Source organism: Rhea pennata, chromosome 16 (genome assembly GCF_028389875.1).
Source record: "Rhea pennata isolate bPtePen1 chromosome 16, bPtePen1.pri, whole genome shotgun sequence".
NCBI lineage: Eukaryota > Metazoa > Chordata > Aves > Rheiformes > Rheidae > Rhea > Rhea pennata.
The window spans coordinates 3,951,214-3,970,458 of NC_084678.1; the positions used below are offsets into that span (position 1 = coordinate 3,951,214).

General features: G+C 50.8%; 1 protein-coding gene across 2 annotated transcripts in view; it reads right to left on the bottom strand.

Moving 5' to 3' along the window:
• Window positions 1-19,245, bottom strand: part of TOX2 (TOX high mobility group box family member 2) — a 150,918-nt gene that overhangs the window by 88,883 nt on the left and 42,790 nt on the right. For both annotated transcript variants that reach the window (XM_062589218.1, XM_062589219.1), the window contains exon 2: window positions 6,709-6,774. In XM_062589218.1, the coding sequence (XP_062445202.1) occupies window positions 6,709-6,774 (66 nt within the window). The remainder of the gene's footprint in view (window positions 1-6,708; window positions 6,775-19,245) is intronic.

The following is a 19,245-nucleotide window of genomic DNA, read 5'->3' on the forward strand; positions in this document are numbered from 1 at the left end:
GACTTAAAACCAACACAAGTTTCTTCAGATGCACAAGACCCACCAGACTTCTTAGAAACACGAAAGCTCATCGGGGACGCCAGTGGAAACTGTACCTATAGTACCCTCTTGGTGGGCTCTGATTTTTTCCTCCTCCACTCTGACACGTAGCCTTTAATACAGGACTCAAGAGAAGGGTTGCCCCAGGCTGCTACCATGGTCTTCTCGCTCTTCCAACCCTCCCCGCCCCCCCATCAACCTTCTTCTGGAGGAAACCTCCAAGCCAAGACAGTGGCTGCAGTGACCAAGAGCAACCTACTGCACCTCCCGAACCCGGGGCACGTGAAACACTGGCAATTCCTCCAGATGCACATGTCCTGCCCCTGCACCAGCCGCGATGCAGCAGCTCTCCCTGGTTTTCGTCTATCAGCTGTTGCGTTTTTGTTGCGACTCAGCTGAGACTGGTGGGAGGCCCAGGAGGTGGGAGGACAACGCATCTGCCAGTGTTATGACAAGGTTTTACAGCATATTTTATAACAGAGGCCTGACAGGATGAGCTCTGTCTGGAGTGTTAGCAAAAGGCAAGGAAAGTATTTCTGTAGTTCCCCACTCCGACATTAATTTCTAATCATGCTTTTGCCTCCTTTTCACGTTATGGCTTATTTACCAAACAGCATTATTGTAACATCCAGTCCCTTATAACTAGCAAATCCATTGATATGCTAAAACAAACCTTCTAAACATTATTTATTATTTGATAAACCTCGTGTAACCCTGAATGAGGACATTAAATGGCAAGAATGCTACTTCAAAATCCCATTTTAAATAAGTCACCAAGACAGCTGTGCCTTTATAAAACACATTAGAGTGGCACTCAGAGCACATATGGCTCAGGGATATATACAAATTATACAATTTCTGTCATTCGATCAAATAAGAGGGACGTTTTGACCCCAGAAATGAGTCAAATGTGAGTTGTAATTCAAGCCCCACCGGAGGCCCCGGTGGTAATGTATCCTGATGGCTGATCCGAGAGCCCTGACCATTTGACCCACAAGATCAGTGAGTTACTGTATCTATGAAGGCTAATACAGACCCAAGCTCGGAGATGCACAAAGATAAACAGATAAAGGGCAACAGATACAGTAGATGAGCGTCGATTTATACATGTCCGAGCGCACGGATGCATATGCAGATCGATTCTGTGTACGCAGAAACACGATAGGCACGATGCGGCTGCAAACGTTCAAGCGCGGATGCGCAGGAAGGCAGATTTTACGTGTGCACGTGACGGAGGCAATAATCGTCCTCAACTCCGTTTCCATTGGCGCATCGGTACAACCCCCAAATGCAGCCAAGCTCCTCCTGGCTCACGTAAAGCGAGAGAAAAATCCGCCTTACAGTTTATGCACACGCTGTAGACGCGTTCACGGCTGAGGCCCGCGAGCTTCGGGTCTCCCCGGCAGCTGCGCTGCTCGGCCACGGCCATCAGCATCAGGTGCCTAATGAGGGTCGGGCTACACCAGGCTTCTCCAACACTTGTAGCTGTTAACGCTTCCCCCCAAACCTTGTTTTTCCAAACGTGCCGGAACCGATGGTGCGGCGCGGACCCGCAGCCCCGAAGACCCCAGCCACCGTGGCCTCGTGTGCACGCGGCTTGCGGGAGCCCGGGCCTGGCGCTGCTGCCATGCAGCAAGGTGGTGCGAAGATGGCGTGACAAAAATACCATTAACCACGAGCAAAAGGGTGCACAGATAGCTCTGTGTCAATTGACACAATATTTTGCACGCCATTAAAGCCCTGGGATAATTACTGCGCTCTCGATTACAAAGGTAAGGAGCTGCTTACATCAAGGTACCCTCGTCTGAATAAACCACGCTGATAAACAACAGTATTTGCACGAGTTGACCTGCTGGTATAGACACAAGCATGGTGCTCAGGTGGGACAAGCCAGGAAGAGAAAGCTGCTCGGATCAGGTGGAGGGTGGGAGCAAAACCACCTTGGACCAGGTCATCAGATCTTTCCTCCTTTGCACGTCCTCAGCATCCACTGCCCAGTTCGCAGCCGGAGGAGCATGACGCAGATGGGAGAAAGCCAGCGAACGCTTCTCGGCCACCCAAGGCTCGCGGTAACGTCACTGCTGCCACCCTCGCAGGAGCCCCTTGCCCCCCAGGAGCTGGGTGCAGACAGACGCAGCCCCGGCCCTGCTCCCAGCGAGTGGGGCTGCAACCGTCCCCAAAGCCTGAGGTCGGGGCGAAGGTCCCCGCGCCAGCGGACGCCCCGTGAGGAAGGGGCCCGGCACCGGCCGGAGGGAGCCGAGGGTCCCAGCTGAGCCTGCTTCCTGCTCCAGTATCCCGCTGCCTCCTGCTCTTGAGCAACATATTTCCTGTGTTTATTTGCCTGTAACAGGGGATAATGATACTTTCTTACAGAGTATTTTGAGGCAGAGTTAATTAATATTTATAAAGCACCTGTGGACTCTTCCTGCCAGTGCAAAAGTCTTAACGTCAGCCAAGCCTCCCCAATTCCCATCCAATTACACTTGGAATTTCCCAGCCTTTGCCTTTACCGGCGTTAGTCTCCCCATCACAAGGATCTTAATAAACATCTTTGCTTATTTACTTGCAGACTGCTTTATTGCTTTCAGTGGTATGGTTGCCTTTTTCCCCTCATTTTTTCAGAGTACCTCGCACTGCTGTACGCTCCTTGGGATTTTGCACTACTCAAGTCCTTCTCTTTGTTCCAAAAATAGAAGAAAAAGAAAAGAAATGTAGAAAGATGACGAGAGTGAGGAATGACACGCTGCCGACTGCATGAGACACAACAGATCCCTCACTCATCTTGGGGGTCAGGTGGCCGCGATGGTTTGATCAGATGTCAACCTGCATTTCCTCCCCGGCCCCTGCTGGGGGTTGAATTACGCATCGCGTTTGACTCGTTTCTGGGGTCAGACGTCCCTCCCGTTTGGCGGAACAAGGGGAGCCGTTTCCACGAGGCAGGGCGTGCCGGCGCGGCTACGGGATCTGTCAGCGTTTTCATTATGTTTTCGGCTCCTACATTTCTGCATTTAGTTCTCAGCTAAGACAATTTTCGGGATGAAAAACGTGCAATGCAGTATACAGCCCATAAGCAATCGCTTAAAGGAAGATTAGGGGAGAGAGCAGATCAGCTGGCCTTAAAACACTGGGGGCTGTTGTTTATATAAGCCAGCAGCTCTGCAGTGCAAGGGATGGCGAAGGGAAAGGGACGCGGGAGCTGCTCCTAGCTTTACCGCGCTCTTGCCATGAGATCCTGCAGAAGCTCCTTAGGATAAGGATCGTGCAAGGGGCTGAGATAAGGCTGGTGTCGGGGGGCTGGCGCTTCGCGACGCTTCCCGAGGGTGGCTCATCGCCAGGGCTGCCCCAACTGCGCCGGCTCCGTGGCTCCAGCTGTAAAACGAGAATAATCTGATCTTTGCGATGGGGCAGGATGCCTCGCGGGCTGGACCGGCTGCCGGATCTCTGGACAGAAAGCGGAAAGAGCTACAGGCAGTGGCCACTTCAACCCCCAGGTTTAAACCAGCACGGGAGCACAGGTGTTCAAGTGCGCGGTTTCATGCCTAATTCCTTCTAGGTATTTTGAAGGAAAAAAAAATGCAAAGAAATAGAAGTTGCACTTCCAAATTGGAGGCAGGAGAGAAACAGAAGGCAAGTTCCTAGGACAAAGACTTTCAGCCTTCTCCTAGCGTGGACCCCTGAAAACTTCCGGCTGAAACGAGGCCCTGCTAACCATCGCGTGCACAGGCTGCTCGGCGGCACCCGGCTTTCTTGCTCTTTGACGTTGCTGATACAGGCCGAGCTCACCATGTAGCACAGATTGGGGTTAAATAAAACCAACTTGACCTAAAAACAGGCAACGCGCATGCTAAGATTTTCCCCCCATTAACGCTGGATTTCCCGGCTTCTGCGCCCAAGCTGGGCTCAAAGCAAGCGTTCAGCCCTGGAAACGCGCCGCCGCCGCCAAAGGGAGCCGTTCTGGAGCCTAACGGTGCAAGGCGCACGGTTTGGGTCAAAAATGGAAGAAAAACCACAAGGCCCCTCTATTACAGCGTGATGGCTTCTGTAATTAGTGCGTACGACTCGCCCTTGTCCCCCAGCACCTCGAGGGCTGAGCGATCTCCCACGCGCGCTGCACGGCCGACGATTTAGCAGCCTCTCCAGCGGGCTCGCAAAGCGGCGCTCCTGCCGTCTAACGCGCTCGCGGAGGTTACAAAAGGCTCAGCGAACAGTAAACGGCACATCTGCAACGCCCGCTCAAATACACGACCTGCGCCGTTAGCGATACAGCCGTGACCAGCGCGCCGAAGCGCTCCGCACCCGCCAGCGCCCCTGCAGGCACGGCCCCGGCAAGAGCGAGCGAGCCGCGAGCGGGTCAGAGAAACCCTTTCCAAATACAGAATAAACTCAAGTAGTTAAATAAAAGCGTAAGTGGAAATCCCTCTTCTGTACCCCAGGTTACAAGGATCCAGCTGGGACGGTTTATCCTACTCCCAGGTTCAAGCAGCGCGTTAATCCTCGGGCTCGCGATAGTCTCTCTCTTCTTATGAGGAGTCTCCCCCCTGCTTAATCTTGGCAAAGAAATCCATCCGTCACCTCCCAGCAGCAGCTCCTATCCCGATTCCTCTCCAGCTGCCTGCACGGAGGGGAAGGGAGACGCTGCACGGGCTGCGAGGTGAACTCGACCCCTTTGGACTCGGGAGACACGAGCGGTGCCTTTTGGCTGCGGATCGGTTCCCAGGACGGCCCCACGCTCAGCGCGGCCGGCGACTGCCGCCAGCTCCTGCGTCGGCACCCCTGGACCTTCCCGATGGGCGTACGGAGCGAACGTCCCGTGGGAGTTTTTAAACGCAGAGTATCTACGACAGCCAGCCCCGCCAGCATCCACCGCTTTGCTCGTCCGCTCTGAAGCTGATGCTCTAAGCCTGCGAGCACCCGCAACCTCAGCGCCCCGGGGCCTCCAGCCTAGCACGCAGACACTGGCACCTTTTCATCTCACCACCGATAAGCAGCAAACAGTTCGTTTTGCGCCGAGGCAAGGTAAGCGCTCGGTGTTTCCCAGGCTGGGACCGTTTTGCAGCAATGATTTCACAATTCCTGAAAAAGCTGAAGGAGAGGGGGCACCTATTTGAGCAGGGGCTGGCCGGCCCCATCCCACCCCACCAGCCGCAGGGCGCCCACAGTCCCACAGAACAAGGGAATAAAACCTTTCCCTGCCTCTGCCCCGCTTGCTTTGCAGGCTAAGAGGGAAGAGCGGCTTTAGGGAATAACGGGGAAAGACGGGGCCGAGGCCCAGCCGGGTGCACCTTGGGGTCAGCCCGCTCCTCTTTTCACTTCCTTACGTAACCTGTGGCAATGCCTAGCCCTAAATATGAGCAGCACCCTAGGTCAGCGCTCTCACATGAGACTGACCCCTTTGCTTTTCCAGCTGGACCTGCAAGTGCCATCTCAGAAAACCAATGGCAAAACCTCACTCTTGAGCAAAGAGCCAACATGTTCTTGCACTCCACGTCTAAGAAAGCAAACGACGGTTTTTCATCTTATTTTCTTTTCTTTTTCTTTTTTCTTTTTTCAAATCGCCCTCCATACCTATTTAGATAGAAAATGGATGATTCACTAGCCTTTGTAGTGATGCCATGCTAACTGCCAAACCCCAATAGAAGGAACATGCTGTAATCTCACCCCAGACAACAGACATCAGCTCCTGGGGCAGCAGGAAGCCAGGTGCACTTTGCATGGAAGAGAAACCTTCACCCGGTTCGCTTTCGAAGTTTGTATTGCAACAGAACCCGGTACGGCCCGTAGTGCACGTGGCTGCGGTCGATACACAACGAAATGGCCCAACCGAGCTCAAAAATGGGAGGCTTAAAAATATTTATGATTGCATTTTTGCTTATGAGACAGCAGGTCATGACACGATGCTGCCCCCACGAGTGCGGCATCAGGCACCTCCGACAGAGGCACTAAAGCCCCTGCACGCTCTCATCATGACAGAACATCTCAGAGGACTGCACATGGGACCATCTCTCCTCTCCCAGACATGAAGACAGGTAAGCACGTGCTGAAGCCCTAGCCTGCCAACGGGACCTAAGCAAGTGCTTAATTTTAACTGTGTTTCGTGTGTATCCAAGCCCAGACAAAGTCTTGAAGGCTTGGGCACCTGCAAGATGTGATCACTGCTATTCTGGTCCTCCACGTGTGGGTCTGTAGCTCCAAAACAGGAAAGCTTTGATTCTTATTTCTTCCAGAGCCAGCTAAACATTAACCTATTTAGCTACAGGAAATACTGTACGTGAGGAAAGGAGAGAAGAGGGACCTGAGCTCCACACAATACTTGGAAACCTCCTTGACATTTCTAGAAACACCAATTGCTACTTCTTCATTTATGGTCAAAGACACTGAGGTGACACTGTTAAGCCTCATTAGAGAGTTGTGGCTAAGCTGGGTCCTGGTGATAGGCAGCTGTACCAGCACGCATGCGCATCCGTCTCCCACTACCAAAAGCACCCAACTGTTCTTTGGCACGAGAGGACGTGGTTGACCTCCTCCATGGACCCTTCCCAAGGTTCCGCTTGTCCCAGGAGCACAGATTCACCAAAACCTTCCAGCATTTGTGCTTTGACGTAGCCCAGGTGTCTCAGGGAGTCTCACCCACTGCGTTCGCATGTCCCACCAAAGCAAAGCGGTACTTACCTGATTCGCTGATAGAAACTCCTGCGTATTCTCATTCATTCCCATATACATGTTCTCCCCATCAAACTAAAAAGACAAAAGAAAGTTGCGGTTAGTGAAACAACATCTGCACTCCAGGGTTCTGTGGATCCCAAATACTTTCCTGACTCTTCATGTAAAGAACCAAGACTCCCAGAATAAAATCTTGAGCTTGTTCTTTAAAACTGTGCTTATCTACTAGTGGTATCTAATGTTTGCAGGGCAGTAACAAGTTATTACAGGCTCAATCATGTACAGACTCAGTAAGGAACCATCCAAACAAGCCAAAGAGAACTGAAAACTTACTACAGAGAACTTACTTTCCAGCTCTGCTGCCTTTTGGATACCTGGTAGCCAGCTCCTCTGAGAAGTGGCCTTTACCAGATCACAAAACACAAACCCAAAGTAGAACTGCTTTGTTTGGTGAAAAGGTGAGGAATAAAACCCCTTCTTAAAGAATAAAGGAAATTCAGGCTACCTTAATCTTGAGCTGCAAGCCGTGCTTTTGAGCATGTATGAGCATATATCACTGTTGCTGCAAGAGGACACATTAACTCAAGCAGAATTATGTTAATTTTTCAGCAAAATAACGAATGAGTCATTCTAAGAGCTAACAAATAAACCAGAATTGTGCAAAACCACACATCTATCCCAGCAACAACATAATCCAAGTCAAGTTTTTGCTAAAATTCTCACTAAACCAATCGACTTTACAAAGCCTGTTCCCACTGACTTGCGTTTCCAAGATGGGCAGGTCACACTCGATCCTCTTCCAGGCATCTACATATTCTTTAACCACCAAATGGCAGCAAACCTACAGTTACAATCCAGAAGGTCTTTTCTAGACTGTACATAAAGGGGTCTCCAGAGCAGAGTTTCCAGCCCTGACACCTAAGGTGCAATCCTTCCCAGTGAGCTGGGTTGAAAGAGCTGTGCTGGCCCTAGAGAGAAGCAGTCCTGCAAGTCCTTCTGTGGATGGGAGAGCCTGGGAGAGGAGGAGCTCTTGGGCAGGGGCTAGGAGAGAGCCAACCTGCACACCAGGGTGTCCATGTCACGCAGAGGAAAGCCATCAGGCAGAAGTTTCATTCATTGGGCAGTGAAAAAAGAGAAGATGCCTGCAAATCACAGAGAAACAGCTTTGGGTTTCCCGCCTGGGAAGCTCTAACGCATTTCTGCGCCAGGGGATGCAGCAGGAAGCCAGGTTCCCTGCCTACAGCCTGTTTTTCTGTTGTTTGGAAACTCCGGCTTCAAGAAGGTGCATTTTTTCTCACTTCTTGCTCTCCTGCCCTCCCAGAATTTTGCTCCCGCAGACCGGCTTCGCAGCTACCAGGGATCAAAAGGCAGCCCGAGAACGGCACAGTAAACACACAGTTAACCGGTGCCTCTGCAGCTCCTGCACAACACGCCTGCCCCCTTCATCCACTTCTGAACCGCTAATCCAGTTATTAGACTACAAAACCCCTGTGGAGAGCTACAAAACTCTTCCTATTAATTAGCTAGACCAGGAGCTTTTCGCTTGCTCAAGCTCCAGATGAAAGAAAAAAAAAAAAAAAAAAAAAAAAAAAAAAGCCCTCCAGAATTGTCTCCAGCTCAAAGTATAGCTGAGACAGTTCTTGAGGCTAAGTTCACAAATTAATTATGGCAATAAAATGGGATATGCCATAAAACACTCCTGAGACAAGGATGAAGGTACTAGCTGTAAATGACAGTGTAGAGTTAACAAGGGGGAAGAGACTACCCTCTTGCCCTTACAAGCCAGATGATGAATTGGAGATTGTTCACCCCTTGTTTCTCTGGCTCTCAAATGAAACTGCTACCAGTTATGCCTTAACAGAAATGCTCCACATACGAGCAATAAAAGAGGAATCTAAACAAAACCAGGTGAAGATTTTCATTTGCGCTGTAGACTATTAATTACACTTTCATTTCACCGAGTGCCACAGGATTAGCCACTAAAGTCAGTGGAGTTAGTAAAGCCAAATGGGAGCAGCACAGCTCCGCTCAGCGTCACAGTGCAGAGACACTTTCTAATTGCCAAACCATCCTCGGGGAGATGAGAACAAACCAATTAAAAGCAGCAAAATTACAGAGGGTATTGTCACTTTCATTAACTAACACTAATGGCAACCACGGCAGGACTAAAGAGCCATCCTCGTGCAAACGAAGGATTTCTTTAAATCTGATGGTGGGGCACCAGATGCACCAGATGGGAGGCAGCGAGCACCAGCAGCCCTAAGGGCTTCCCAGGGCAAGCAGCTCTCCCAAAAGCCAGCTAGGTGCTATTCACCTTAAACTGAATTTCCCTCTGTATCGGTCAACCAACCACCAGTGTAGCTGGCTCCCACTAATACGGGCCTAGCTGAAGCTGCTGCATTTCCCAGGCACTACGACTCCCATCAACTCTACAGCCTCGATATCCTGCTGTCCCTCTGCCTTCCAAACAGAGAAAATGCAGGAGAGGTGTCACAATCTGGTGGAAACGCTCAGACACGTGACAGCAGGACCCACGCTCTGCGCAAGGAGTGGATCTCACATTTGGCAAGGTTTGGTGCTCACAAGAAAGTAAAATGCTGCTATGTATCTTGGCTCCACACCCCAGCATCCATACCTGGAAATCTGAGTGGTGACACTCAAGCAGAAGTGCTAGACAAGACCTGAGCCTTCAACACTTAAAGAAAATTCTGCTTAGAGGTTGGAACCTCCTCTGCTTCACAGTGCACGCCTGATGGGTTTTGCAGGATGAGACCAGCAGCAGAGCTAGCAGCTGCTGCTGAGGAGGTGTCCCCCAGGGACAGTCATCTGTGCATGCTGGTGGCCCAGGTAAGCCCTGCTCTGGCGTTGGATGCAATGTGCACTTTTGCTTGGCACATTGCACGAAGATGTGGTTTGTCCTCTCAGGGTGGTGAGCAATATCCAAGTATTATAGCAAGATCCAGCTGTCATCTGCATCGGGATCACAGTCGTGTCCCGTGTGGCCATGACATTGACTCATGAGCAGCAGCAAATGAGGGGGCCCACTGAGGCACAGGCAACCACCCAAAAAACTGTCCATGGCCTCAACCTGAATTTAAAGCAGTGGGAAATCTCTAGCCACTTTGGTTGTAACAAAAAATCTTCAAAATGTGACTGACCAGTGCCTGAGCCTATGGAAAGACAGAACAAAATAGCTCTGTGAAGCAAAGGGCCTATTTTGCTCCAAGATGGCTAATTCAGACACCAGAAGTTATATTTTAACTGTCTGTTGTTGACAATAGGCATCAAGACTTACTACAAAGAAGAAAATTCATGCGACAGAGATGCTTGCCATCTCCCTCAAATTCTGCAGCGTTTAGCCAGGATGTGCAGGATGACCCCAAACATCACCTCACACTGCCATGGACTGCAGCAGCCTCCTGCTACCTCTGAAGCCCTGTCCTGGAATATGAAACTACTTCCACTTGCACCAAAATGCCCAGGGCAGGCCATGCTTGCAGTATGCAAAAGGCATAATAAGAACCATCCACTCCAAGAGTGAAAATAGAGTAGAAAAGGTTTCTCTGATTTCCACGCAGGTGAGAGAGCTCCCGGCAGTTTAGGGCAGCTTGCACCTAGCTACGTGTTGTTTGTAGCCTGGGTCAGCTCTGGAGAAGAAACTCCAGTGAATGCCAAGTGGCTCAGCCTGCACCGGTGGGGATCTGCTGCTGGAGCTAGAGCCACTCAGCTCAAAACATACCAAGCAAAAACCTACACGTGTTTTCCCTACTGCCAGACCGGTGGGAGACCAGAATCCATCTGGGCAACGCAGTGCAGCCATCCGCTGCTGTGTATCGTGCACGTGGTTGCGCGTGGCCTTATAGAGAGGGTTGGCTGCGACAGCCACATCCAAACGTCGCTGCTGTCCCCGGGGACCACGCACCTGCGCCGCGACACGAGGAGCCCGGCCGCCTCGCAGGGCTACGCTGCCGCATCGACCCTAGGCTCCTGGTGAGTCAGGCCATTTGCAACGGGCAAAACTAGGGCCCTGAGGTCCCAGTTTGGGGCTCCTCTAGGAACCATCCCAACGACACCACCGTGGGCCCGAGCGGACACCCCAAAGCCCGGCGGCTTTGCACCGCAAGGATGTACGGGCCGTTTCCAACGGTCCAGCCTGCAGCGCCAAAGCTTCGTCTCCAGCAGCTGCGCAGGCGGCTGACGTTTAAAAGCTCCCGCATCTCGAGGCGGCAGGTTTTGATGCTGTAGCTCAGTCACCCAGCCAGATCGCTCCTGCAAGCAGCCCTGAACAGATCTACAGTATTTCAATGGGGAGATAGTTCTGCCCATCACCACCTCCAAAACGCATCAGAAACGAAACTATGGGGACTATAGAGAAAATCACATATTATATCATAATAAAGCAAATGAAAAAGATTCTGACGAAAAATTATAAATAGGATAGAAACTAATAGCAGGTATTTTTTTTTTTTTTTTTGCAAACGCACTGCCCAGCTGGCCATGCTGAGGGCTGACCCAGCTACCACGGAAGCTGTCAAGCAACTAAAACCGCGCGAGAAAGACAGGAACGATTTGCAAAGGCTTTTACACCAAAGGGTTTTCCAGTGCTTCCCAAAGCCGGGCATCTCCCTCGGAGAGACCCATCTGGGCAGCTATCTCGCACTGACCGGGCCAGGGGGAAAAACTGTAAAACAAGCCGCCGACATCAGGAGGAAGCGGCAGGACCGCGTGGCATTCGCCTGCTCAAAAGCAATTTGGACGCCAGCCTGGTGACTTAGCAGGCGCTGGGCATAACCTGCAGGTCCGGTGGCCTTTGCTCCTAGAGGAGCTGGGGTGGTAAATGGAAGGCGCCAGCTTCGTCCGTGCGGTTCTCGCTTGCTTTTATAATTGCGGGGTGATTCGCAAAACGGCAGCCGCCTACGTCCGAGTCCCTCGGGGGGCCATCGGGCCGGGGCCGTAACCCTGACCAGAAGCAGCAGGCAGAGATGTGACACTTCAAAACCCAACCCAAGTTGTCCTAGCCCCAAAGGGAAGGTCCTCTTCTGAGGAACCTGAGGGAAGATGCTGAAATCATTAATAGTGGAATTAAATGCCAAACAAAGAGGCTTTTCAGGTGGCATCCAACTGAACGGCAAAACTTATTGCTGCGGGATGCTGTGGCATAAAAAAGATTCAAAATTGCAACTGGACAAATTAGAAGGGAATGGTAAATCCAAAGCCTCGACTTCAGGATGACGCCGAACTGCAGATGGCCGGGAGCTGTGCGGATGGATATATTCTAACTGGGCATTAGGAAAACCTTTTTCACCATGCAGGTGGTCAAATATTAGACCAGAGAGCTTGGGGGGGGGGGTGGTCTCCAGCCTTGGAGATGGCCAACCCCGAGCTAGACACGGCGCTGCGCGACCTGACGGGGCCAACCCTGCTTCTCACAGGACTTCGACTCAGGCCACCCGAGCCGAAGCATCCCGGGCGCGCTCGCGCTGGCGAGACGCGGGCACGCGGCAGAGGCGCCCAAAGCCGGGGCGATCTGGGAATCGCTGCTCGAGGCGGCCGGCGCGGCCTTGGGGAAGGGGCTCCCGCAGCGGGTGCGTCGCCGGCACCCCCCTTCCTTCCCCCCGCTGCGCCCGCGGCGAGAGCTGCCAGCACGCGGCACTCGTTTATCTACGGCACGGGCTGTTTTTCTGTGAATGCTGCCCGCTATTATTATTATTATATTACTGGGGTGGGGGAAAGAGGGCTTCAAACTCATTTACTTGGACCTTTCAGGAGCTGCGAGAGAGCTGAAGTTCTTCACACGCACACACAAAAACCCCTCGTCCACTGAAAGCTACAGGGAGCAGCAAGATTTAGTCTTAAGACTGACATAGAAATAGATTAATTTTTTTCCCCCCATTTCATATTCTAATTACAATTCTTCTCCCCCTACTATTTTCTGTGCTCATTACAGTCTTAAAATTGCTCTGCAAATTCTGTACCTTATTCTGCTCTTCCTACCAGCTTTGTCATGGAAATGAGAAACAGACCGTATAAGCATGAAAATATTGCAAGAGACCGAAATTCCGCTTAACCCCTTCGCGCGCGGCTCCGAGCGGCAGCGAAGGCAGCGCAGACCGGGCGGCAGCAACGCCACCGGTCCTCCGTCCGCCCTCCCAAGCGAGGGGGGAGCACGACGCTCGGATAAACGCGCTATTAAGAGCAGGCACCAAGCTTCCGAGTCTGATGTCTCGTTGCCACCTATACAGGATAAGGCCCCAGCCCCCAAACACCTCCTACCAAACTAAAAATTCACAAAACCATGACCGCTACTAAAATGCCGTTTAAGAGGAGAAGGAAAAAAAGATAAAATAAAATAACTTAAGCTCATTCCCTCTACAGCCACTACTGGTCCTTCTGCAAGAGGCAATGCTACTTTCTGGCCACCTGAAGAGCATCTTCAAGGATGGCTCAGAGCACGTGTGCTATCTGCAAGCACGGGCAGGTACCTTTTGCTAAACGCTTCCATTATTTGACAGCTCTGCCCTATTAACAACCACCAAATCACATCTCCGCCGCCCCAAATTCAAGATTTCTCCTCTTTGCTTGCAGAGCGTAAAGGGAGAAGAGAAGAGTCAATCTGAAATTGGCTTCTGCGAGACGGGGGAGCGTCGTGCAAAGGCGGCAAGCAGTCAGGAGGGAGGAAAAAAAAAATCACAGCGGTTCTCCGTTAGTCATTTAGTTAGCAGTTTTCAACACACAAATATTTGGCACCCGTGAAAACCTACCTTCTGTGGTTCTCAACTCAACTGCGTATGCAAATAACTCTCGCAGCGGTACGCATTATGACTTGCAAAAACGTGCTGGCAAGTTGCAATCCATTTCGTTATTTTACCTTAAAAGTTTTGAAGTGCTCATGATTTAAAAAAAAAAGAAAAAGAAAGAAAGAAAAGCTAAGGAAAAATGTGCTTTCCTATAAAGGCAAAAATCAAGCCCTATGAGAATGTAATTTCTGTAATGACATCCTGGAAACTTGGGAGTGTCTCGACTGCTCAGTTTTCACAGAGTAATATAATTTACCGTGTTTTGCCCCGCTCTCATTTGGCCCCGTGTTATTCGTATCGGATTCCGCGGGACGGGGACCGTCCTCTCCTTGCACCCGCGAGGCGCATCCCCACGCCAGCCGCTCCGCAAGGGCCGGCGCGACAGCGACGGCAGCCGCGCCGACGGTTTGGTTCAACGGCGCAGCCGGGGGGGGGGTCCCGTCCCCTCCCCGTTACGCGAGGGCAAAGTCGCACCTGGGAGTCACCTCCGCACGCAGCACTGCGAAACAGAGCCCTCCGGGAGGACGCGGTAAGCGCCGGGTCGGATTTGCAAAACAAAACCTGCTGCTTTAGCTCTGCCGGCTGCTGCGCCTGTAACATCCCCGCCGCAGCAGCCCGCTCGCCTCGACTCGCTACCGCCTGGCCCACGCGTCCTATCCGAGTTCGACACCACCTCGTCCCCAACCTCCGTTTGCAGGTTAAGAAAAAATGCACCTCCCAAGCACTCCTACTACGAGCTCTTTTTATTTTTTTTTTTAATTTTATTTTTTTATTTTCAGAGACATTTTCATGTTCATCTTCAGTTATTATTAACCACTCCGGTGATTTTTAATACTGCAAAAGTTTTCCATTGCAGCCAGAAGGTAGTTTGTGCTAATTTCCACCAAGCTGACCTCAAGTTTCCATGTTATAATAGTACATCTTAGCACTGGGAAATTCTCCACATCTTAAAAAGTTTAAAAGCTCATTACAATTAACGGAGCTAATCAGAGAGAGGCACCTCTGATTATCAAGCCCCTGCCTCCCTGTAAATAATTGACTGTGGATATTATTATTGCTGTTGTTAACCCTAACAAGAAGTTTAAAGTGTCTTTCGGAGAAAGAGAAAAAGCAGCTTTGCCCAACTAATTAATGACTTAAAGAAAAATAAACAAAGGGAATCTTCCTGATTTTGGAAGAGTCCTGCTTTCCTCTGCGCACTTAAAAGCGAGACTGACAGCTTTAGAGATAGAGGACTGGGCAGAAAAGATAAACACGCACAATACAAACTTGTCCAAAGCTTTTACAGTCTTTTGCTGCACCACTTCGCGCTCATTAAATTACAGTATTACTATAGATTTGCAGCAAAATTATCTTTTATCTCAGCTTCTTTTAAAGCCATTTGGCATTTGCTGGTATTTTCTATTATAAATCTAATTGCAGATTCCAAACAGACAAGGGCTCATTAAGCCTTAATTATGCACATGTTGTTTTCAACAAACATTTTCATTTGGGCTGCTGTGAGCTGTAATTGTTCAGGAGGCACCGCAGCTTCCGACCGCCCGGCAGAAGCGGCGCTGAAGCCCTCGCTGAATCCCGTGCACCCCTGCGCCGGGCAGTCGCTGCCTAATCCCTAGCCCGACGCTTTGTTTTTAGGTGAAGGCTTCTAACAGCAGCAAAACCGCTTGCGTTCAGACCGCGGCGGGCTCAACGGAGCAAGTGCGAGCTGCAGCAAGTCAAGGTCAAGGTCCTTGGCCCGTCCAAGCTCCTTCACCCACTTGGGACTAGTGGGCCACTCTGCTGCCCACCTGGGCTAGCAGAGCCTGCAAGAGCAGGCGCGAGGCCGCAAGCGGTGCTCGGGTAAGGACGGCTGCAACAACCGGGTACAAAGGGGCCGGAGCGGAGGTGGCTGGTGCACCGCTTTCTGAACGGGTGCCATCTCTCTGGTGAAGACTGTCGTGTGGAAACCTCACTGGTCTTCCCTAAACCTCTCCAAGGGGAGAAAAGTAAAGGTATTTCTGGTAAATAACAGCTAATAATTAAGGGTTAGGGTTGCAAATGTAGCCTGCAAGCTTTTGGTTCCCGCCAGACCCACGAAGCACCCAAGAGTTTCTGCGCAGCATTTACAGGATCACAGAATGATTGAGGTTGGAAGGGACCTCTGGAGATCATCTAGTCCAACCTCCCTGCTCAAGCAGGCTCTCCCATAGAGAATGTTAGACAGGGCTGCACCCAGGTGAGCTTTGAATATCTCCAGAGAAGGAGACGTTTAGCACTCCTGCTACCACCAAGGCACCTAATAGTACTGGGACTGCAACCACCAGCCTAAAATCCTGCCTGCCTGGTATCCAACACACCGGTTCAGCAAAACGGAGATGGCTGCAAAAGGTCTAGTTACGTGAAGAAATTACAATGCACCTTCTTCATATTTCTTTTTCTCTGTCTGGATGATAAATTTTCTGCCATATCCTGAAGACTCATGTTGCACTGTCAGAAGGAAAATGTGTCAGAGTAAGCATGAAATCTCACGGCCTTGCCCTCAAAGGAGACTTCTCAAGCAATAGTTTGACCTAGAAAGGTTTTCTAGGTCATTTTGACATGGCATGTATGTCTGACCTACTAAATCTAACACAATAAAATTACAGCCTGTCGGTGTCAGATCATTCATAAATTCAGACGCAATATTTACAAAACTGCTATTCATATATTCACAAATAAGGTCTTAGGAGGTTCCTTCCAGAGGGGAGATATTTGCCCTGTTCCACATTAACTCAGGAAGAATGGGAAAGCCGCTTTTTCGAGCGAGGTTCCAGTCTTTGCCTTTTCTCATGGAGCCGCTATTCCCAGCTTCCCTGCTGGCACCATTCTCCGAAAGCAGCCCGCTGCCAGCTTGGCGGGGACGGGACACCCCGAGCAGGGGGGCTCTGGATTGCAGGGGTGCACCCGCTCCTCGCCACGGCTGCGCTAACGGAGCGAAGGGGAACATGAGCTGGTACCTCCGAGGGCAGCGCTGCGACCCTCCTGCGCTCTGACGCGCCGCACCCCTCCCTGCAAAGCCGTTGCCAGGATCCACCTGGAAAAGCCAGACGGGGACTTTCCAAGAAGAGGAAAACCGCAGAGAAGTCCACGGAGCAGATGCCTCCTCTTTGGCTCCATCGTTCAGCTCGTGCTCGACGCGCCGGCACATTCCTTCCACTCAGCTTAATATTTATTAATTCTTGTAGTAATTGAGCCTTGTTAAAAGAACGGCGGTGAGCAATATTACGCAGTATCGCTCGCAGTATACACCTGATTACAGTATCTGCCTGCGTGGTAATCGCTAATGGATTTTATCCTCTGCCTGTTGCAGACTCGGAAATGCCACCTGCGGTACCAAAGTGATGCCAGGGCCCTGCTCCCCAACAGCCTCCCACCTTACCAGGATGTGTTTCCTGCAGGCACACTCAAGCGGTACCTGGTACCGATCCCACACGCTTTTTTTTCCCCCTGAGCCAAAGGATTAGGAGTGTATTTCCAAAGGCGCATCCAACTCAGTGGACCAAAGAGCAAGCAAAGCAGCAGCGACGTACGCAGTGCTGCCACCAAGTGCAGCCTCGTAGGCATCTCCTTCCATACGGCGAGTGTAGGACAAGGCCCTTTGCCCAGCATCTTTCTCTGGGGCAAGAACATGGGAAGCAACGCAGAACATCCTTTCAGCCGAGGCTTTACTGATACCAGATAAAGACCACCTCAGATAACAGGATCGAGACATTACGTCTCAAGAGATGCAAGGTGATCATAGCAACTTCCGAGCCCAGCTTTGAGGACTAGCAAGATCTTTTCAAGTCACACAGTTCCCGAGACTGGGTCCATCTGCTCAGATTCTCATGGTGTCTAAACCAGACTCCAAAAAAAAACAACAAAAAAAAAAAAAACAAAAAAACCCCCACATATTTACCAGCAAACAAGATTATTTTCTCTTATGCTTTCTCCAGAAGCATTTGAGAAAGCAATCTCCACCAAATGCTCCACCTCCCAAATCTGGAAGTCATGCCAGGATTTCAGGTCCTCTCATGGCTATGTTTTATTCATATTTCAGCTGCACCGACATAAAAGTTGAACTTTCTTTTCCCTTCCAAACTGCTCACAACTGCTTCAGAGGAAGAAGCCGCCGTGCTCTGAATCCGCCGGGAGCAGCGGGAGCTGCTCTGCCTCTGCGTGCTACGGGGCACGAGAGCCTCCGACTCCGCTCCGGCGAAAACGCCCTCACATCCACGAAGGTTCTCCCTGTTTGAATCGGTGTCCTAAAGATTTATAACGTCCTAGAGAGGCAAAAACCCCTGCGTCTGCACCGCCTGGCCATGCTCCCTGCCTTCGCTGCGCTCCTCCCAGCTTGTCCCCCTGCAATGCTCTAAAGCTGCATGTGCTGCACCTCCTCCTCCCCCTAATTACAGGCTCCATTGTGCGAGATAATTCAGCACCAGGGAGGCTGCAGGGGCGGCTATGTATCGCCAGCCTCTGGCTCGCCGTCGACTACAAAAACAGGCGAATTAATCATCTCCTCTGCTCTGTAAGCGGGACTGGACACTCGGGCGCTCGTTCGGAAGGAAAACAAGCTTGGTTCCTTTAAACAAAACATAATGAATCTCAAGCAACAGAACGCTCATAGTTTCCATTTCTTGAAAAATAGTTGCATATATATATATATATATATATATATATATATATATAAAATACACACACACATATAGATATTAGTCTTTGTAAAGCGTAGCTGAAACAACATGCAGCATCCATGGTCAGGACTGAAAGACGCTGTGAGTGCTGACGCAGACAACCCCAAAGCAAACGCTTTACGTGCAAATTGTGTTTACCTTTGCTACCCATCAGGGCTCTACTTTCAGCCTGTGCAGAAATATTTACTGCATTTACCGCATAAAACTAGCATTTTGCTCTGCACCATCCCCTCCCCGTCCACCTCTCAGGTCTCAGAGCAGCCGAAGACATGCTGCCCGCTAACTCCTGCTCTGTCTCAAGCCGACAGACCCCCTACCCAGCAGGCTCTCCTTACTGGATTTAATTATTTACAGTTGGGATCAGAAATTAGGCTCACTTTCTCCCTCCTGGGGAGTCTCTGCTATCCCATCACTGCTAAGAGGCAGCAGGACCAGCCAGACAGAAGGTTGCAGCAGTAAAAAAGATACCAGCAGGAACATCACTTTGCATTTCTATAACACTTTCCATTCAAGGTGTCAGCTGAGGAGGAGGAGGAGGAGGGCAGCCCTCCCAGCAGCTATGTCAGGACAAGACTTAGGGAAGCATTTTATCAACAGCTTAAACTACAGCTTACGGCACCCCTAGCGTAGAAGCATCATTTTTAACTTTTCCTCTCCAAGTAATGCACTTGCGTTACTAGGGCACAGCTGCAAGAAAATACCAATTCCATCATCTCCAGAGGAAGGAGTTTTCCAGAGCTCAGCTCTATGCTGAGAAATACTAGAAAGAGTGCCTTCAGCCTGCAGAGGAGAGAAGCACAGCAAGAGATGCACCGGGAGCAGGGAAGTGGGAGGACTGAGCGCAAAGCGACAGAGAGGCAGAAGCCGGGCGTGCTGGATGCACGCCAGGAGGAGGAAACTCATGACAGAACCGGTGCTGTGTGGTGCCCTCCGAAGACAACAGCAGCACAAAACCACTGATGGAGTCCATTTGCAGAGAGGGGGTCTTCCCTCCCCCTCTTCCCCAAAATGCAATGGCAATACTAAACGCGCTTTTTTGAATACTGAAGATAGAA